Raw genomic sequence first — 22637 nt, forward strand, 5'->3', positions numbered from 1 at the left:
CTGCCCATCGATGCACTTAAGGGTTCTGCCATTTACTGTATAATTCCTACCTGTATTAGACCTTCCAAAATGCATTACCTTGCATTTGTCCGGATTAAATTCCATCTGCCATTTCTCCGCCCAAGTCTCCAACCGATCTATATCCTTTGACAATCCTCTTCACTATCTGCAACTCCTCTAACCTTAGTGTCGTCTGCAAACTTACTAATTAGCCCAGTTACATTTTCCTCCAAATCATTTGTATACTACAAACAGCAACGGTCCCAGCACTGATCCCTGCGGAACAACACTAGTCACAGCTCTCCATTCAGAACAGCACCCTTCCACTGCTACCCTCTGTCTTCTATGACCAAGCCAACTCTGTATTCATCTTGCCAGCCCACCTCTGATCCCGTGCGACTTTACCTTCTGTACCAGTCTGCCATGAGGGACCTTGTCAAAGGCCTTACTGAAATCCATGTATATAACATCCACTGCCCTTCCATCATCGATCATCCTCAAAAAACTCGATCAAGTCAGTGAGACACGACTTCCCCTTCACAAAACCATGCTGCCTCTCACTAATACACCCATTTGCTTCCAAATGGTAGTAAATCCTGTCACAAAGAATCTTCTCCAATAATTTCCCTACCACTGACGTAAAGCTCACCGGCCTGTAATTTCTTCGAATATCCCTGCTACCCTTCTTAAACAATGGAACAACATTGGCCATTCTCCAGTCCTCTGAGACCTCACCCGTAGCCAGTGAGGATACAAATATTTCTGTCAAGGTCCCAGCAATCTCCTCCCTTGCCTCCCGCAGTACTCTGGGGTAGATCCCATCTGGCCCTGGGGACTTATACACTTTAATATTCTTCAGGACACCTAACACCTCTTTTTTGATCTCAACATGATCCAGCCTATCTACACACTCTTCCCTAGACAAATTGACCGCTAACTCCTTCTCTTTGGTGAATACTGATGAGATGTACTCATTTAGTATCTCTCCCATTTCTTCTGGCTCCACACAGATTCCCACCTCTGTCCCTGAGTGGGCCTACCCTTTCCCTGGCTACCCTCTTGCTTTTTACATATGTTCCTATTCAGATCACCAATCGTTATGTGCTGCTTGGTTAGGAACCAATAGATTCATAATTTATGCTTATCTGTCTATATGTGGTACTGTTCGTTTTTGTTCATTAATGTGGTTTCACCAGCTGACTACACACATGATCATTTCAACAAAGCCTTGTATTAAAATACCAGGTCATTTAGTTTACAGGGATTAATATGTGGTTGTAGAAAAGTAAGAAATAAAAACAGAAGCAAGGTACAGCAGATGCTGGAAATTGAATATTACCAGCATTTTGTATTTTTATTTCAAAAGTATTGAGGAACTTGGTTGTAAATATCCCATTAGTAAACAGTCCTTGTTTTCTTGATATAAAACAAGTGAGTGCTGTGGAGAATGATGTACAGATGAAATGTACACTCATAAGCTAATGTGCATGTTTTAAGTTTAAAATGGCAGACTCCAAACTGCTTTCTGATTTGAGATTAAATGATTTCTTAAAAAGTACATGAATATTTTATTTGCTGTAACTATTGTGATTAGTAGACCCATGAAACGGGCACCCATTGTGCTGTAGTGCACGCACTTTCAATTGCCTCCACCAGGTTATGCACTGTATCTTCAAGTTCATTATTAACCAGTGTCAGGTCAAACCAGTGTCCATAGGTGTGCTGTAGGATTTCTGATTCCTTTTGGATCTTCTTGAGAGATTCAGCCTAAAAAAAAAGACAATGGTTTGCCTTAAGCATGTGTTGTGTGGCACTGAAACCGACCGATGTAATCTCTGGTCCATTATTTAATTGATCTCTGGGATAGGATGAAATTGTCATCAATTTCCCCTAGCCCACAGGAAAACAATCAGGGTTTTCAACTTCTTTTACTGCCCTGCTTAAACTTTTGGTGTGAGCTTGGCTGTGACACCTTCCAAAGGCTGCCTGAAATTGCCATGATTAGTCACTTGAACAAAGTATCGGTTTTCACCTTAACTGTGTTAAAAGATAGATCTTGATTCTAATTTTTTAAGTTCATTTTTGAGATACCAGGCAAGTTGTCCTTTTAATATAGCTTGTGCTATAAGTTACTTGGACATAAATTAGTTTCTGCATTTGTATCATCACCTAAGATTACTTCAACATCCTTAATATTGCTAGACTCTGTCCCTTCTTCGGCTCATCTGCTGAAACCCTCATTCGTGCATTTGTTATTTGTAGATTTGACTAATTCAGCGTAGCCCTGGGTGGCTTCCCAAGTTTTATCTTCTGTAAACTTGATGTCATCCAACACTCTGCTGTTTCTTGCACTAAATCATGTTCTTCTATCACCTGTGCTTGTTGAGCTACATTTGGGGCCCCGTCAAGCAAAGCCTCAATTTTAAAATTCTCTTCCTTGTTTCTAAATCCCTCCAAGGCTTCACCCTCCCTGTCTCTGTAATCTCCAGTACCCCAAACACTGAAATATTTATGTTTTTCTAATTCTGGCCTCTTAAGTATCTCTGATTTTAATAGATCCACCATTGTTGGCTGTGCCATCAACTGCCTAGGCCCTAAGCTTTGGAATTACCTCCTTAAATTTCTTTGATTCTCCAACCTTCTCACTTCCTCCAAGATGTTCCAAAATAACCCTACCTCTGCACAAGCTTTTAGCCTGAATTATCACCTGAAGAGACTTAGTGTCTGATTTTTGCTTTTTATCATTCCCGTGAAACTCCATGGGATGTTTTATGATAAAATGCTGTATTAAATACTAAAAAATGAGTGGGTCTGCTATTCCATTATTTAAAATGGCCCATGAAAATACAACCTATGGATTTTTCAATGTCGTTTGTCCACACCTGGTGATGTCTGCCTATGTTTGTAGCAGAATTTTCCTATTAATGTGAAAGCTGTGACTGTCCGTGTAAGGTCTCTGCTGCAGCTGCCACTGGGCTGTGTTTGAATGCAGACTTCTGACCTGTTTTTGTGAGCTCACCCTCTGGGATTAAGTTTTAATTATTGAACTTTGTTTTCTTATTATGGACACCCCCACTCCCCTCAGCCCACTATCTCACTATGGTAGCAGAGTCTCCTTAGAGTGACCTGCTGTGGTGTCACTTAAAGTCTCTGGCGGTTCAAATTACTGTTAGTTGCATTCAAACCAAAAACTTGATCTCAAGTCTGCTTTGATCTCTGGTGCTGACCTCCACTATATACCCGACTGCCTTACTCTACTGTAGCAACTCACTTGCCCTGCTGTTGTCAGCAACCAGTGTTGCCTGTTAGCATGCTAGCAAGGTCCGCCAGTCTGCAGCTGTTACTCCCTCTGCAGCACGCCTCAGTATTGGTTTTAAAAAACACTTTAGACAACAGAAGGAGAGCAGCTGGAACTGCAGTCAGTGTCAGAGTCTCAGTGCTGACTAGGATGGAAGGTGAAGCTTGTTCCACCATAGTATAAAGGTTTTGGGGACCAAATTACTAACCTGCAATGTCTTGTTTTGGACCCTGGTATAGAAGGGAGATTGATGTTGATACAAATGGGCTACTTTCCTATCTCTACATCAGTTAAAAATAGTTTGACAGTTATGTTCATAAATCTTACTGGAATACTGGATCAGATTGACTCAGCTGAGTTATTATCTCACTGCTTCATTATTTTCTCTAACTCCAGCTCTCTTTCTCATGCCTTATGAGGGCATTGGCAACCATGGACTCTCACCTGTTGGTCCATGGTCATCTTGGCAGACGTTCGCCATTGCCTAATGCAGGTTCTGGCTGACCAGGAGACTCTCCCACTCTAACCACCTGCCATAGGTGTATTGGATGTATTTGCAGGTTGATACTTGAGTTGGAATCAAACCCAGAGCTTCTGGCTCATGTACAGACACTACCAGTGCACCACAAGACACCCACTAACACCACTACTGGGTACATTTGTAACCTTTTTTTGTTTGTGTTTTCTGCTGATTATATATATTTTAAAAAGGATAGGCTGTATGACTTGAAAATGGGGCTCACATTGTGGTTGTGTACCCTGTTCTGCCCTCTAACTGTGCATCACCTGAAAGCTGCACTTGGTCTTGACTCCCAGTTTGCACACACATCGAATAGTTTATTAAAACATTTTACTCCATTGTTCTTCTAAAGATATTGCCATATGTTGGGCAATGTGGTGAATAACCTGGATACTTCACAAGTGGGGTCTGATGTTTTCTCCCTGTTCCCTAGGAAGGGAATGTGAATGCCATTATCGCTACTAAGATCAGTGCAGCCTGGGAATTGAATTCAAAACCTTCCTGGTGTATGTAGCCAATACACTTCCATTCTTATAAAATGGGGAAAATCTCTGAGGATTTACGGACATCTATTGCAATAACCACTATGGGGGGTTGAGTTATCTTAGTTTTGCTCCCTCACTTAGGCCTTGCAAATGTAATTATTTTAAAGGACTTGTAATCCCTAAAATTTGTGTTTCTAAAATTGCAATTTTACCTCTCCCGCTCTCTCGACTATTTTAGATAGCTGAGCTCAGCACAAATCTCCTTACCTGATTGCCTGGCTGAGTAGCAGAGGGAGCAGCAATAAATACCACTAGTGGTGCAAATTCAGCTGTTCTGAGAACTTTCAGAGCCTGTCAATAGAGTGCATACATGAAATATTAGCAGTGCATTAATATATGACAAAGTGACTGAGCTTTCAAGATATGTGACCACATACTGTTCAAAATCATGGCCAATGATTTTTGTGCAGATTGGGAGCGTGTATTGATAAATGATTCTAGCAAAGCGCAGAAGGATACCATTTGCCTGTTGTACCTGCATTACCATTTGCCTGTTGTACCTGCATTACAAATAAGTTCAGTTGAAATTACTTCATAAAGTCTAAACATAAGTTAGGTGTCAGCCTCACCACTGGATTAGAAAATTGTGCACTTGAGCCCCGTTCCCAGAGACTTGAAAACCAATTCAGTGCAGGTTGGAGGGAGTACTGCATAGCCATAAGTGCCGAAGAGATGTTAAACTGAGGACCTGTTTGCCCCCTCAAGTGATGTAAAGGATCCCATAGTGCCATTTCGAAGATGAGTAGGGGAGCTCTTGCTATGCCCAGACCAGCATTTATCCCTCAACCATTATCATTAGAAACACATTCCTTGCATATTTTTAAGCCTGTAGTCCATGTTGTCAGTGCCACCAGTATATTCTCTCTGGGTGATCCTCACCCTGTTGTGTTACATCAAATTACACAGTATTTACAGCACAGAAATAGGCCGTTTGGCCCAACAGATCCCTGCCAGTATTTATGCTCCACATGAGCTTCCTACCTACATATTCTTCAAATCCCTTTCTCTCTCTTATTTATAAAGCTTGTCCTTAAACGCATCTATGATTATTGCCTCAACTACTGTTGCAACATGATCCACATTCTAATCACTCTCTGGGTAAAGGCGCTTTTCCTAAATTCCCTGTTGGACTTCTGTATCTTATATTTATGGCTCCTAGTTCTAGTCTCCCCTGCAAGTAAAACATCTTGTCTATGTCTACCTTATCAAAAATCTTTTATAATCTTATTGACCTCTATAAGGTCACCCCTCAGTCATACCTTTTCCAGAGCAAAGAGCCCAGACAGTTCAGATTTTCTAATAGGTTTGATCCCTCCATTCTGGTACATTATTTTATCTTTTTTGCACCTTCTCCAGTGACTCTATCCTTTTTCTAACTGGAGACCAGAACTTTTCACAGCGTTCCAAGTGTGGTCTAAAGGTTCTATATAGGTTTAACATAATTTCTCTCCTTTTCAATTTTATATCCTAGAAGTTAACGCCAGTGCTGTTTGCTTTTATAGCCTGTGTTGCTACTCTGTGTAGCTTACCTCCAGATTCCTTGGCTTTTCTACCCCATTTAGGCACCCATTTTCCAAGGCGTATCTGGCCTCATTCTTCTTACAAAAATGTACTGCCTCACACTTAATCTATATTGAAATTCATTTTCCAATTACAGATTCATTCTGCAAGCTCATTCATGTCTTCCTGTGTTTTATCACAGTCCTTTACATTAACTATTTAACTACAATTCCCAGTTCCGCATCATCTGCAAATTTTGAATTTGTACTCCCGATTCCTGAGTCCAAATCATTTTTGTAAATGGTGAAGCACAGCACTGACTCCAATAGAACACCACGTTGAATTTGTCATTTAATGATTATATGACTTGGGAGTCCTAGTCCAGGATTCTCTTAAGGTTAACTTGCAGGTTGAGTCGGTAGTTAGGAAGGCAAATGCAATGTTGGCATTTATTTCGAGAGGACTAGAATACAAAAGCAGGGATGTGCTGCTGAGGCTTTATAAGACTCTGGTCAGACCACATTTAGAATATTGTGAGCAATTTTGGGCCCCGTATCTCAGGAAGGATGTGCTGGCCCTGGAGAGGGTCCAGAGGAGGTTCACGAGAATGATCCCAGGAATGAAAGACTTAACATGAGGAACGTTTGAGGACTCTGGGTCTATACTCGATGGAGTTTAGAAGGATGAGGGGGGATCTGATTGAAACTTACAGAATACTGAAAGGCCTGGATAGAGTGAACGTGGGGAAGATGTTTCCATTAGTAGGAGAGACTAGGACCCAAGGGCACAGCCTCAGAGTAAAGGGAAGACCTTTTAGAACAGAGATGAGGAGAAACTTCTTTAGCCAGAGAGTGGTGAATCTATGGAATTCATTGCCACAGAAGGCTGTGGAGGCCAGGTCATTGAGTGTATTTAAGACCGAAATAGATAGGTTCTTGATTGGTAAGGGGATCAAAGGTTATGGGGAGAAGGCAGGAGAATGGGGTTGAGAAACTTATCAGCCATGATTGAATGGCGGAGCAGACTCGATGGCCTAATTTCTGCTCCTATGTCTTATGGTCTTATGGACTGAATGTGGACCCGATCCCACACATGGGTCCAATAATACAAGGAATGCACCCACTGTGTAGAGGTCCTTTGGCCGCTTCCTGGAAAAACAAGTGTAGGGGCTCATATGTCAATGCCCAGTGTGGACAGCAAGCACAAAGGGGTCATTGTATAAACTTATGCACTAGGGCATTAAGTACCCTGTTTTTACTTAAGATAGCTACCCACCTTATAATAATTTAAAAGCAAAATACTGCAGATGCTGGAGATCTGAAATAAAAACAAATTGCTGGAAAAACTCAGCACATCTGGCAGTATCTATGGACAGAGGAACAGCATTAATGTTTCGAGTCCTTTATGACTATTCTTCAGGAGCAAAGTCATATTGGACTTGAACTGTTCACTCTGATTTTCTATCTACTGATGCTGCTAGACCTGCTGAGTTTTTTCCAACACTTTATGTTTTTATTGCGAGCCCTATAATATGGCTTTAATGTCTCTCCAATGGTCCAGTCACACAGGACCCATTTAGTTGGGCATTGAAGGAGGATGTTTCTTCCTAAGTCTTAAAAATAACTTTATAAGTTCTGGTAAATCAGCGTTTTGCACCATGGCACTAGGTCTGCCTGGAAAAGTACCTGGTGCACAGTAGGCAACCGATAGTCCTTCACTAGCATCAGACCACGCAATCTGTCATGAGAGTCGTGCACGGGCTGTCGACAAATTAATTAAATGAGCAGAATTCATTAGCGTACAAGGTTGGCTCTTCAATATATAGATGGTGATGCTGCATTGGGGCTGTGTTATCTCCCCCATAGAGTTCAAATAACCCACATGCAGGGCTGTGATTAATCCATTAATCCATCAGGAGGATGCAGGAAATGGGGGTGGTGGGGGGAGTAAACATTAATGCCAGTGCATATATTCATGCTGAATGTTTCCCAGTCACAGAAAGTACTGCGGATTCTGCACATAGTTGTTGGGACATACCTGGGGCTCGATATCCACAACTGCAATTTTGCCCTGGCCTTGGTTGATCTTGCGGATTGTCTCCAGCTTTGTTCCAAACATGGCCCCTTGGAAGCTTCCATACTCTAGGAATTCATTACAAGTGATGTTCTTCACCATATCCTCATTGGAAATAAAGTAGTAATTCTTTCCATCTTCTTCGCCTTCCTTAGGTGACCTGGAGGTGTCTAGTGGAGAAAAAAGAGTATTTTATAGCAAGTTTATTATTGTTTTGGGGGTGGAAAGCAGTGGTTCCTGTTGTCATTAGTACTTATTGGTGAGATTGGGAGATAATAGTTGACTCTTAAAGTAAAATACCTCCATCCTTGGTATAGTGCTTTGTGAAAAACTAGCCAATAATCTTGCATTTTAAGTTACTTTAGCATGAATGCGTTGGACTCCTGATATCCTTCCAACCTTTTGTAATGAGGGTTCCTTTTGGACTGTTCATGGGAACAGGGAGAAAAATCTATCCTCCTGTGGTGAAGCCTCAAAGATCACAAAGTTAGGTGTAGATGAGGGAGGTCATTCACCTCAGCTAATGGATTTGTAGTTACCTGGGTATATTTTGTCACCTTTCTTGAAAACAGGTACCGCACTGGCTTGTTTCCAATACAACGGGAACTCTCCTGCATTCATTGACTCCCTCAGCACTTTGTAGATGTCATGTATAGTCTCGCTTAGCCCTCTCTGGTAGTTGCATCTGTCCCTAGGGTTGTATTGCTTTTGAGCCCTTTAAGCCTGCAAAGGAATTTGAATTGAGAAGTACCACAAGTTGAGTACTGAATAATTCCTCAGTGAATTACTCATGCAGATGGAGTTTTAGAAGTTCAGCAATCAAGGAATAAAGCTCTAAGCTTCTTAAAAGCAATCCTAAGTGCTTTAACCCATGAGGCAAAAGCTGTACTTTGTGTATCTTTCACAAGTTGTGGTTGGCTTTGTGTCAGATGTACCAGGTGAAGTATATCCATCAACAACCAGCATATTGCACTCCTCCTAGTGGAACACTTTGCAGATCATGCAGTTGCCTTAGCTATTCACTGTTGATACTGTCAATGTAGTAGCATGTTGATTTGTAATTTACTGTCAGACCTCCAGGCATGGTTTTTAGGGGTCCTAGAGCAAGAAAAACAGCTTCCGGGGACCAAGTCAAAGCAATGTTGTAACTTCTCAATGAATATCAAAATAATTATAAAATGAAAATTTGAATCACAAGGATTTTCTAAAGATTGTTGATACAATATACCACAGGAATACCATGACAAAATTCTAAGAAGTTAATTTCTCCTTTCAATAACTTCACCCAAAGGCATGTAATACTTTCTACTTGTGTTTGTGTACACAAATTGGTATAATCTGTTGAGAAAGAAAACAGTTCTATAAAATATCAAAGATTATAACAGGTGGCAAATAAATTAGCACTGCAAGGCTTAAAATAATTTGAGTGGAACTGATCAGGCAGAGGGACTTATACTCTCTTGGTAAATAGATGCAATAAATAGTGGCATCTATGAATAGGTATTGGCTACACCAATAATACTATTATGTTTCTTGTAGCGGTCTGCATGACACTTACGTGGAATTGGATAAGCAAACTTGTCAGCGTGTTTAGTAATCAGAGCGTTTTTGATGTGACTTCGACCAACGCCATTAGCCCCTACAAATAAACGAAACACAAAGCATTTCAGTACACTCATGAGTGTTAGTAGATGTGATGCTTCATAGCAAAGTGTTCCCTCATTTGTGTCGGGTTTACCTTTTCCTTGAGATCACCCAACATACAATCTAATACATGAACAAAGTGTTGCTGCACACATTACAAGGATTGCATGTCTCCTTTCTCTTGCATCAGCTATACCAATGGGATTCCAGTAGGTCAGGGTCTAGTTTTCTTGGTATAATAAACTTTTCAATTAGTTTAAACTAATTAATGTTAAGTAAGATTTTGATAACCCTCCAAAACAGATTAGAAACATCTGGGTGATGTGATTTTAAGAATTGAGTTACTGGTAACCATCAATACTTACCCAGAAGCACCAGAGTCTTTCTGTTGAATGCAGGGAGTTGTACAACTTCTTCATATGAGACCAGATCCAGCCGATCAAAGACTGTGGGGAAACATTGAAGACAACAGTTATAATAAAGTAACAGTTGTCTCTCCGATGCAGCAACAAGAGCTATAGTAAACCAATGATCAATGTTCCCTTTAATTCTCTTTGTAGTTCATCACTTGTTTGTGTACTACATAGTCCATTTAAAATTGCTGTGCAGCATCTTAAAGTGAACATTGGTTGTGCATGACATGTTTGTTCCTTGCATGGTAAGTTACGGATTGCTGAGTGGCTGCACATCCTCACAGCTTAGAGGGAACATTGAGTGTAGTATCACCTCTGCACTAACACCAATTCTCAATGTACGACAACAACTTGTATTTTTATAGAACTTTAAATGTAATATAACATCCCAAACGGCAGTGTTATAAAACACAATTTGATACCAGGCCAGATAAGGAGGTATTAGGGCAGGTGACCAAAAGCTTGCTCAACGAGTTAGATTTTAAGGAGCTTAAGGCAATGGCAGCTGAAGGCACAGACATCAATGGTATCAAATTTTGTTTTCAAGAAGCCCAGATACCTTGGACGGTTGTGAGGCTAAAGCAGATAACAGTGATATGAAGGGGTGAGGTCATGGAGGGAGTTGAAAACAAGCATGAGGATAATAATACCATCTCTGATTGCATACAGCAGCAATACCACCTACTGTATCAGTGTACACAGCAGGTGCAACAACTTGTAATTAAGTCTCATTTTTGGTAATTAGCCATAGTCCATGAGGGACCATAGGCATTGCTCAACACTAGAAAGGGAGACAAATGGTTATACAGCTTGAGGGGCACAACTCCACATAAAGCATCGGACAATGAAAGGAGACAGCCCTCCAGAAACTACCACAGCAGGTACAGGGATTGAACCCATTGTGCTGCACCAAACTCTAGTCATCTAGCCAACTGAGCTAACCAACCCCCACATGCTTTCAATGCAGTAAAATGTTCTGAGGCTCTTCACAGGAGAGACCATCAAACAAAATTTGACACTGATCCACGTAAGGAGAAATGAGCACAGGTGGTCAAAAGCTTAGTTCAAGAGGTAGATTTTAAGGAATATCTTAAAAGGGAAGAGAGACATAGAGAGGCAGAAAAGCTTATCCCAGAGTATAAGGCCCATGCAGCTGAAGGCACAGCCACAAATGGTGGAACAATTAAAATTGTTTTTATTTTATAAAATTGTTATTAAAATGGTGGGATGTTCAAAAGGCCAGAACTGGTTTCAGGACTGGAGGAGATTAGAGAGATAAGGAGGGGGCAAGGCCATCAAGGCATTTGAAAACAAGGATGAGAATTTTTAAAACCAAGGTTCTGCTGGACCATGAGCCAATGTAAATCAGTGAGCATAGGGGTAATGGGTGAATGGGACTGGTGCAAGTTAGGATATAGGGAGCAGAGTTTTGAATGAGCTCAAGTTTACTGAAGGTAGGAGACCAGCCAAGAGAACAATGGAACAGTCATATCTAGAAATAAAAAAGGCATGGATAAAGCTTTCCACAACAGATGAGCTGAGGCCTGGGCAGGGATGCGTGATGTTATGGAGATGGAGTAGGAGTCTTAGGCCGGGATGTTCCGGCCCCGCCACGGGCGGGACCTGCCGCGGGTGAGGTGGCACCCCAGCCAGAAGTCCATTGACTTGCAGCAGGACCGGAAGATCCCAGCAACGTGTGGGTGCAGAAAATCCCGCCCTCAGTGATGGAGAGAATGAGAGGAAGCTGAGCTCAGGGCCGGTGAAATAGGTTGTCAACAGTCTGGTTCAGCCTGAAATAGTGGCTAGGCTCAGTTTGCAGCAATTAAACCAATTCCGTATCTAATGCAGTAATATCAGCTCAGTATCCAATTCCTTTAGTTAACACAGAAGGAACTGACCATGTGGCTTCGGGCATAACAGTTAAATAACTCTCCCTCTGGAAAAACACATTTTTTAAGTGTACATCTTTCACTTGTTCATTATTTTGTTCTTCTTTAGATCTCACACATCACATCCCATTCCTTGATCAAAAGGGTGCACAAGCAGGTAGGAAGTGTTCCCAGTATATCCCAAACATTTACAAACAATGTCACATAAACAATGATGGAGAGTCATACTTGCACTGTGCTTGGCCAGATACTTGTCTTTACACTGCTTTTTCTTCTTCCCAAACATTCCACAGCCTGATGTAACATCTTGATTAGCTGTATTTCTATTGGCCACCCTCCTATAACATTGATAAGCAAGGAATAGCATTAAGAGTATGATGTCACAATATTTATTTGACAATGTCCATTCCTGGGAAGAGTCCACCTTTCTGAGAAACATTTCCCTATGGACTTCTGTTGTGATGAATTCAACCAGTTACTCTGTATCATCTCACACGCAATAATAAACTTCAAGAGTTTATAACTGAAGTATAATGGGGCCAATGCTGTGTACTCATGACTGAAGCTCAGAAATTAATTTTAATGAGCAGAAAATAATGATCTCCCAACAACATGTGGAAGCTGGAAGAATAGGATATGGAATTGGTGCTATCATTATCCTGGGTAAATGCACATCAATTCCATTTATTTGCCTTTGCTTGATATCCTTACCTAATTAAAAATCTGTTGATTTCAGTAAGGAAAATTTTAACTGAGCCACCATCCACAGCCTTTAGGGGTAGCGAATTCTAGATGTGCACACCCTTTGTGTGTAAACATGCTCCATGGTTTCACTGTGGAATGACCTAGCCCTAATGTTGAGATCGTGCTCCCTTTCTGGATTCCCCCAACAGAGGAAATAACTTTTCTGCATCTACTCTATCAAATTTTGTTGTCATTTTAGACATTAGATCAGCCCTTGATGTTCTAAGCTAAGGGAGTACACGCCACATTTATGTCACCTGCCATCATATTTTAACCCTTTAAGTCATGGCATCAATCTAGTAAATCTGCATTCTACCTCCAAGGCTAGTATCTCCTTCCCAAGGTGGAGTGTCCAAAATAGAACATAGTATCCCAGATTGGGCCACAGCAACACTGTACAACTGAACCATCACTTCCTTACTTTTGTATTTAAGCACCCTAGGATAAATATAAACATTCCACTAGCCTTTTTGATTGTTTTCAGTGACATTATTCTTTAGAGCAAAGCACTCCAACCCCAACCCTCTACCAGTTTGCAGGCTGAATCCACTTCCCAAGTTCAAGTGGTTTGAGAGGCAGCTCTTGATTTAAAAACATTTGCTCCAAAAAACCCACCTTCAGAAGCAACTGCCCTGCCTATGAGAATAAGCCAGGCATTCACTGGTGGGGCACAGGGCTGATACTGCCTCGTGCTCCCTCCAGGTGGAATCTGCGTCATTGTGCATTTCTGAGGCAAGTATAATGAACAATAATGTAGGAAACCAAATGTGTGTTATACAACATTACAATTCCTAAAATATATAGAAAGCTTGTAGCTAACACAAGCTTTATTACAGTTTGGCTCATTTTCCTATGGTTCACCATAAAAATTAAAATGATAAAATTATTGAAAGCTTGTATAACAGATAGTCTAGAAGGGACAACAGGGCCAGAAGTGTAAAAAGTGATAGTGAGACAAAAATGTAGGAAGAGGGTGAGATACAAAGATAGAAGCAGAAAGTAAGAGACAGTTAGAGGAGATGAAACAGCAAGAGACACTGGAACACCAGAAAGCCAGAAAAAAGTGCAAGAGGACAGAACTAAATTAAAGGAAAGAGTGAGTGAGAGAGAAATCCAAGAGGGGAGAGGGTGCAAATGAACAGATAGAGAACAGAGCAAGAGACCATAAGTAAAGACGATGAAAATAATGTGATCTAATGACTCCAACTGGCACAAGATAGTCTGAGTTGAATGTGGTGTTCAATTATAATTCTGTCTGATTCAAAAAACATTTTAATCATGCGTGGCCTGCGTGTTCACTATGGCATATAATTACAGCTCACTGCTCCAAAAGGATAGACACCATTATTTCAAAGTTATTCTTTCCAGTGATATCATAGTATTCCCCCACCCATCTGCTTCCAACAGATGGTTCCATTTATCTTGGTAAGAACAGCACATACCATTCCTGCAGTTCAGGAGAAGGAATTAATCCGGTTGTTTTGCTCGAGTTCTCTACCGTGCCCTGCCACCAGTTGGGGTCATCCTTACTGATTATCTTGATTATGTCACCAGTCTCAAATCTTAATCCAGCCTCCTTGCATGGGATAAGATCATCCTTCTTTGGGTCATAATCAAACTGAGCTCGCATGTACATCTGAAAAAAAAAAAGCAAAATAATCAATCAGTTCTGGATCCTGAATGAATATTTCATTCCATTGAACAAGAACCAATGCTATCCTTTGGCAAGTTCTTTATATTCATTAACACCTCTCAGAACAATTTAAATAAAAGTCCTTAGTATTTTCTTAATTTGCTCAGTGGGTAATTTAAATGCCCTCTGCAAAGCCGATTGATGCAGGTCAATGATGTCCAGGCTCAATCTTTGAACTGTACTGGCATAACTGATCTCAGCAGGAGAGGTACTGTAATAAGAGGTACTGCTGCAATAAGAGGTACTGTAATAAGTGACCTCCGCATCCTTTGGCTAAGAAAGGGAGAAAATGACTAGGTCAAGGTTTTTGCTGCTGACCACAATCCAGTGACTCCTGCCAGAAGATGCAGCAGTGGATGCTGGTTGAGGATAATATCGAGCTCAGCGTGATGGGCCCCATGGTTAACTTACATGTCTTAGCTTACACATGAGGAAATGTCACTTAGACAAGCTGCCATAGCGTGACCAGCATCCATGGAATGTAATAGAAACAGAAAATGCTGGAAAAACTCAGCAGGTCCGGCAGCGTCAGTGTAAAGAGAAACAGTTAACATTTCAAGTCTGTATGACTCTTCCTCAAGTCATATGGACTCAAAACGTTAACTCTGTTTCTCTCTCCACAGACACTGCCAGACCTGTTGAGTTTTTCCAGCATTTTCTGTTTTTATTTCAGATCTCCAGCATCCACCATATTTTGCTTTTATTTATAGAATGTACTTTATCTTAACAACCTTCAAGCATGGATGAAATTAGACAGATGAAAGCCGTCACAATATTAATTACCAATATCAAGCATGTCTGCCTGTGTCAAGACCAAACAAAAATAATGAGTAGATTAACATTCTGACCAGCAAGAGAAAACTAGACAAAGCACGGTTATCTTCTGGCATTACTCTCCTCAGCTATAATAACTTTTGCTGAGTCTCATTCACATTGGCCTGCATTTTCTCCTTAGCCACAAAGGAAGGGCTTTCATCCTTCACCTTACATATAGTTGCCCATAAACTTTTCAGGGTCTTGTGAGCTGAAATGTCCACTAATCTATCATCTATTTCAATTGCAGTTCCTTCTACAGGGGATCTCTGGGGGCAAGCAACAGCAAGGCTCTTCAAGCATTCTGATTGAAAAATCCTCACTGAACCACACAGAGTCCAAACCAGGAAGTGAAAAAAAAAGAAAATCTAAATTACATTTGAATCATGCACGGGAAGTAAAATAAAGAGTGGGAAATACTGATAGAGTCATAGAGGTCTACAGCACAGAAAAAGGCCCTTCGGCCCAAAGAGTTTGCACCGGTCAAACAAGTGCCTAACTATTCTAATCCCATTTTACAGCACTAGGCTCACAGCCTTGTATGCCCATGGCATCGCAAGTGCACATCCAAATACTTCCTAAATGTTATGAGGGTTTCTGCCTCTACCACCCTTTCAGGCAGTGAGTTCCAGATTCCCACCACCCTCTGGGTAAAAAAATTCTTCCTCACATCCCCCTCTAAACCTCCTACCCCTTACCTTATATCTATGCCCCCTGGTTATTGATCCCTCCACCAAGGAGAAAAGTTCCTTCCTGTCTCATAATTTTATACACCTCAATCATGTCCCCCCTCAACCTCCTCTGCTCCAAGGAAAATAACCCCAGTCTATCCAATCTCTCTTCATAACTAAAACTCTCCAACCCAGGCAACATCCTGGTAAATCTCCTCTGCAATCACATCCTTCCTATAATGCGGATTCCAGAACTGCACGCAATACTCTAGCTGTGGCCTAACCAGCATTTTATACAGTTCCAACATAACTTCCCTGCTCTTATATTCTATGCCTCGGTTAATAAAGGCAAGTATCCCATATCCGCAAGCATGACCCAGACCTCCCTGTCGCTTGCCATTTTAACACTCCACCCTGCTCTCTTGCCCACATGTCTGTCCTTGGCTTACTGCATTGTTCCAGTGAAGCTCAACGCAAACCGGAAGAACAGCACCTCATCTTCCGTCTAGGCACTTTACAGCCTTCCGGACTGAATATTGAGTTCAACAACTTTAGATCTTGAACTCCTTCCTCCATCCCCACCCCCTTTCTGTTTCTTCCCCCTACCTTTTGCTTTTTCCAATAATTTATATAGATTTTTCTTTTCCCACCTATTTCCATTATTTTTAAATGTATTCCACCCATGGTTTATTTCACCCCACCCCCACTAGAACTACCTTGCTTGTCCTGCTCTCCACTCTTAATTAGCACATTCTTTTAGATAATATCACCACCTTCAACACCTCTTTGTTCTTTTGTCTGTGACATCTTTTGGTTATCTCCTCCTATCACTGCTTGCTTGTCCCAACAACCACCACCCCCTTTAAACCAGCTTATATTTCACCCCTTTCCTATTTCTACTTAGTTCTGTTGAAGGGTCATGAGGACTCGAAACGTCAACTTTGCTCTTCTCTGCCGATGCTGCCAGACCTGCTGAGTTTTTCCAGGTATTTCTGTTTTTGTTTTGGATTTCCAGCATCCGCAGTTTTTTGTTTTTATCCCATATGCCTTCTTAACCACCCTATCTACCTGTCCCGCTACCTTAAGGGACTGGTGGACACGCACACCAAGGTCCCTCTGATCCTCGGTACTTCTCAGGATCCTACCATTCATCGTGTATTCCCGTGCTTTTTTTGTCCTGCCCAAGTGCATCACCTCACATTTATCTGGATTAAATTCCATTTGCCACTGATCAACCCGTCTATATCCTCCTGTAATCTAAGGCTATCTTCCTCACTTTCTACCACCCCACCAATTTTCATGTCATCTGCGAACTTACTGATCAACCCTCCTACATTCAAGTCTAAATCATTTATATATACCAGAAACAGCAAGGGACCCAACACTGATCCCTGTGGAACCCCACTGGGCACAGGCATCCAGTCACAAAAACACCCTTGACTGTCACCCTCTGCTTCTTGCCACTCAGAGAGAGAGAGAGAGAGAGAAAAGGGACACAGAAAAAAAACTTTTAAAAATACTTTACATATTTTAAAAATCTCCAGCAGCATTAACTTGCCAATGAGGGAATGTGACCCCACATTTGTAAAAAAAATTCAGGGCCAGAAGCTGTTCAATAGTAATTATCACATATTATGCCTTTAAACGCTCACTTGCACCTAAATGCACTCGCTCAAACTTTTTCAGCTATTTTTAGCATAGAACTAATGGGCAATGACCCCAAAATCCATTACAGGAATTTCAGTGCCGAATCTATTGTGGTGAAACAGAGTATCTCTGACAGCACCTTTTGGATTCCAGCATTTAACTCCTCATGAGCAGGCGCCAGAAGTTGCTGTTAGTTTTACCTGATAGCCTTATCATTATTATACCATGAAATCAGGCCAATATCCACAAAATGTTGCATACCTTTTGGTTAATGTTGATAGGAGCCGTTTTTTCAGTTAGCTATAACAGTAAGGTGGTCAAGTGTTACCCTAGGCATTGGAAGCTACCATCTAAAAGGGCTCTGTTAAAACTAAAATAGCCTCTATGAGAGCTAGAAGCAGTGTTTAAAGTAGCATGTGAAATGCAACAAGGTGAAAGGGAAAGAATGACAGCATCTAGTAGATGAGAATTTGGAGGCAATATTCACCTTTCATAATTCTGGCTGATTAGGACTTAGCCTGTGAAGCAAAAACCAATGAGAAACTCAGTTCAACAACAAATTCTTACATCTGTCACATAGATATGCCTCTCCATCCCTTAAATAGCTGAGATTAGGTTCAGTTAGTATTTGCATTGCACGGTGTGATAATGAGCCATTTTAGATTGGGAAAATCTCAAGTTTTGTTCTTATATTGTGTTATGTGGTTTTAACCCAGGAGAGGGAGAGATGCTGTGTTCCTGGACTTAGAGAAGGGGTCTAACTCTGGATCACGTATGACGATACAGCTAGAACATGTGCACATGCGGGGTTTGGACTAGGACTAAGGTTAAGCTCAGTTTTGATGTGCTGCCTAGCTAAATGACTTGCTGATGTTCACTATCTAAGGTTAAATGTAAGGAATGGCTACATGGATGAGGGGCCAAAGGGTGTCCTCCACCTACAGGATCTTATCCCAACATTTAGTAAAGAAGGGAGAAACCTAATGGAGGAATTGGTGCAGACAACCAGCAGATAACTGTCCACTGATTCTCCTTCCTTGGTACATACAATAGAAAAGCGACCATCATCCTTTTCTCTCATCAATATGTCCTTTGGGCAGCAAAAACAAGCCCTAGAAACACCAGCAGTTCTTTTGAGAGATGTTGAGTTGGATATTCTTGAAAACATTGACCCTTGGCTAAGGCACCTCACCCACATGTTATTATTCATGTCCTCCTTGAGAGCAGGCTATTTAACTGAAGAATGTCACACCTCTCCTTACCTCATATCCACGCTACCATCAATTGCCATTAGACAGTGGCACAGATCCAGATCCTTTGGCTGTTTTCCCTTCACAAATGTAACAATTGTAATCCAGCTAAGGCTACCTAATTCACCAGAAACTGGTCATGCAATTGGAAACTTCCTGGTCTCATGTGCCAAATATAGGAGGACTGAAAACCTGGAAGCCTTTGATCCAGGTGAAACTACTAGTATCTGCCTAATGTTGACCTCTAGCATTGACCCTGCTAACAGGTGGAATCATCCCAGATTTGCATTAAGTGTGGTAGTGGGCAGGAAAAAGGACATTTTACCCACTGGCCGCAATGGTGGCTTTTCACGCCGTATCGTCCTAATCCCACCTCATTAATCATGCATACCCGGGAAACACGTTGGGTCGCTGGTGAGGCAGCCACTCATTCACCTGCCCCGCTGTCACATCAGGCCTTCAGTAAACCGGGGGCCATTTTTAAGGCCTCTTCTGCAAAGAGCTAGCACTCTTCAAGGGATAGGAAGCTGCTGCAAAGTCATGCCACCCCCAGGTTTAACCACGCCTCCCTCGAGCACCAACTGGACGCTGGGGAGGCCCGCCGCGAAGTCCTCTACTCCCACTCTAGGAGAAGACCACCAAGCAAGGTGACAAATCCAGCATGGGAGGCAGTGGTAGCAGTGGTCAGCGTCATTGCTCTGCAAAATAGGACAGCCACCCAGTGACAAAAGAGAATGAATGGTCTCCTCCATTCCACCAGGGTAAGACACTCTTCTCATCACTCAACTCAACTCACAAACCAATCACACATCCATTGGTCCCTCACTCACTGCCAGTTCAAGGGTCATCACCATTCACTCTCTCACACACACCTACGGTGTCCTCATCCCATCCATGGCACCACTCACCACCCACACATGCCAGGCATACTTACCATCTGGCCTGGCAGGCATCCTGTTTACACTCTCTCCATCTCTATTCATGCAGGACAAGCTGGCACAGAACAAGAGGGAGAGGCCGCAGACTGGTGGAGGAATGCTTGAAATCAAGGTCCTCATGGACTTTGAAAATAGAGTCATCCAGCTGGCCAGCGAGGATCTGGACCGTCCCTGTGCTGACAATGAGGTCAGCGGTGCTCTACCAAGTGAGGATCCAGCATTGCAACATACATCAGACAACCATGCTGTGACTGATGTGTCCTGTTTCACAGGCCACTATGTACTAATTATCTTTCCTTGTTTTCACAGGCACATCTGGGAACTAGCCGAGGGATTCCATGACCTAGGTCCTCGACTCAAGCCCCGAAGACACCTCAGAAGAGGAGTCTGATAAAACCACATTGAAAACTCATCACCACTCATCCACAACCTCCACCTGTGCAGAGATGCACAACTCAGTGGGACCAAGCTTTAGAGTAACCTCAGGGCCACAATCTAGTGAGCACATTGCATTGTCTGATCCACAGTAGGCAGCGGCAGGGACTTCCCAGGCTTCTGGCACTCAAAGGATTACTGGAGGCCAGAAATCCACTGAGTCCAAGTCAGATGAGGAGCCTTTAGATTTGGTCATACCTCAGTTGCTGGAGCTGCAAAGGCAAGCTTGGGAACATCAGGAAGGGATGTCCGCTGAACTCTTCAGATTGCAAGGCACGATGGAGGAGTCCATCTGCCTTCAGGCTGAGGTAATAGCGCTGGAATGCCAATGCAATGAGGTCAACAGTGGTAGGATGGCAGCCGCCATGGAGACCTTGGTCCAGGACATCAGTCCTGCACTGCTGTACGGGCTGAATTCCATTGCTGGCCTCCCACCGTGTCAACACGAGAGGGGTGTGGGGCGGATCCATCTCACTCCAGCTTCCCCTTCTCCCCAAGGGGCCCTTGGGCACCCAAAGGGAGGAGGATCAGCAGGTTCCCACCCCGGGGCCATCCACCCAGGTGACTCCGGGAGTGTCCAGCCCATCCATAGCCCCTCTTCCTGTAACCCCAGCAAATCCAGCTCCACAGGCCAAGGAGGGTGCACTGCCACACAGCAGTACCCTGAAAGCAGGCCAGGGCCCTCCAGGTCTCCGTCCACCAGGGGCCAAGATCATCACAGACAGGGCGTAACAGTCAGCAGCCTGCCTCCACCTCTACTGTGGATGCCGGGGGAGCACCAAAGTGTAGTGGCAGAGTTGGCAGAGTTAGGAAGGTTAAGAAAATGTAGCTGCACAGCCTGGGCATGGGTGTTAATCATTTGTACATAATGTTCACTTTGTTATTAACTCCCAAGAATCTCTCCCTGCCTATGGCCCCTTGTTCTGATGAGCAGTGTTTGTGTCACTCAGATGTGAAACCTTGGACCCGGCACAAGATAAAGGCAGGTGTCTCAGTCCAGGGCCTCTTCCCTGTGTTTTGTGCAACCTTCCCAGCACACTGATGGTGCTCCTCCACAGTCACTGGTCACATCAGTCATAACTGCACCTCGATGGGGCTTATCATTGCTGCCATCATGTCCTGGGCTGGCAGCAGAGTTCCCTCATTCTCTCTGTGTGCTCCCTGCACCTTTGAGGTGGGCTGGTCCCCCATCTGATCAGCATCTGTGTCCAATGATAGTTTGGTCCTGGAGGGTTCAGCTCACGAAGGATGCCATAGGATCAGGAGAAGCTAAAGTTTCCCCACTGTATCTTCATGACGTGACCCTGTTCACAGAGTGCAAGCGAGGTGCCATCAGCCCAGACCCGGAGTCAGACATTCACATAAGCTATGTGAGAATGTCTGGATTGTCCCCACTGCATGTTGTCATCATCGTCCTGAATGTAGGGACTATGGGCATCTGCTGCATCTCCATGACAGGAGCCTTATCACAGAGGGCATGTGTGCTGCCATCAGCTAGACAGCAGTCAAACGTTCACAGATGCAATGTGAAGATCTAAAGTGTCTCCTTACTGCATCTCGTCACCATCATCATCCACAAATCTAGCAACTATGAAAGCCTCCTGCCACGTCTCGCCAGTGTGATAGCCGCATCGCGGTCATCGTTGCTTTCAAGGACCATATCACCCTCCTCCTCATCGATGTCCTCCTCATCGGAGGAGACGTGCAGCTCCTCCATCTCCCCATCAGCCAGCTCCTCTCCCTGTTGCAGCGCCAGGGTGTGAAGGGTACAGCAGGCGATGAGGATGTGTGACACCCTCTGTGGACTGTATTGCTATAGGACTCCACCAGACCAGACCAGGCACCGGAACCTCGTTTTCAACATTCTGATGGTCTGTTCCACCAAGGTGTGAGTTGCAGCACGAGCCTCGTACCTTCTCTCTGCTGCAGTCTGAGGCTGCCACTTGGGTGTCATCAGCCACATCCTCTGTGGGTAACTCTTGTTCCCAAGGAGCCATCCCTGCAGCCTCTTTGAACCCCGGAAGACATCATGGATCTGAGACCCACTGAGAATGTAGGAGTCATGGACACTCTCTAGGAACGGTGCACAGACCTGTAGGATGCGTTTGTGGTAGTCACACATTGGCTGAAAATTCAGCAAGTGGAAGCCCTTACGGTTAACGTAGTTGCCCACTTGTTGCCACGGAGATCTGAGTGCCACGTGAGTGCAGTCCATGGCACCCTGCACCTGTGGGAAACCTGAGATCTGTACAGAGCCCAGTGCTCTGCTTCCTGGCTTTCCTGATCCCAGGCAAAATGCATAAAGTTGTGTGCCTTAGTGAAAGTGGTGTCCATGACCTCATGGATGTATTTGTGGGTGGAGTCTTGCAATATCCCACAGAGGTCACCTGTGGGGCCCTGAAAGGAGCCACCGGCATAAAAATTGAGTGCCGTGGGCACTTTCAAGGCCACTGGCAGTGGATGCTCCCCATGTCCCCCTGGTGCCAAATCCTGAAGCAGGTGGCAGATGTGACCAACCAGTTCCCTAGGCATGCGCAGTCTTCGGCGACACTGGTTCTCAGTCA

At 43.3% G+C, this 22637-nt stretch overlaps 1 protein-coding gene across 2 annotated transcripts in view; it reads right to left on the minus strand.

Moving 5' to 3' along the window:
• Window positions 1-1305: 1305 nt before the first annotated feature.
• Window positions 1306-22637, minus strand: part of mpp1 (MAGUK p55 scaffold protein 1) — a 63093-nt gene continuing 41761 nt past the window's right edge. For both annotated transcript variants that reach the window (XM_078547146.1, XM_078547145.1), the window contains 7 exons: window positions 14069-14262; window positions 12111-12220; window positions 9946-10026; window positions 9495-9575; window positions 7901-8106; window positions 4571-4654; window positions 1306-1767 (listed from right to left, as the gene is read on the minus strand). In XM_078547146.1, coding sequence (XP_078403272.1) covers window positions 1591-1767; window positions 4571-4654; window positions 7901-8106; window positions 9495-9575; window positions 9946-10026; window positions 12111-12220; window positions 14069-14262 — 933 coding nt within the window. In that variant the 3' untranslated portion in view covers window positions 1306-1590. The remainder of the gene's footprint in view (window positions 1768-4570; window positions 4655-7900; window positions 8107-9494; window positions 9576-9945; window positions 10027-12110; window positions 12221-14068; window positions 14263-22637) is intronic.

The sequence above is a fragment of the Cetorhinus maximus genome, chromosome 8 (genome assembly GCF_964194155.1).
Source record: "Cetorhinus maximus chromosome 8, sCetMax3.hap1.1, whole genome shotgun sequence".
NCBI classification, from domain to species: Eukaryota; Metazoa; Chordata; class Chondrichthyes; order Lamniformes; family Cetorhinidae; genus Cetorhinus; species Cetorhinus maximus.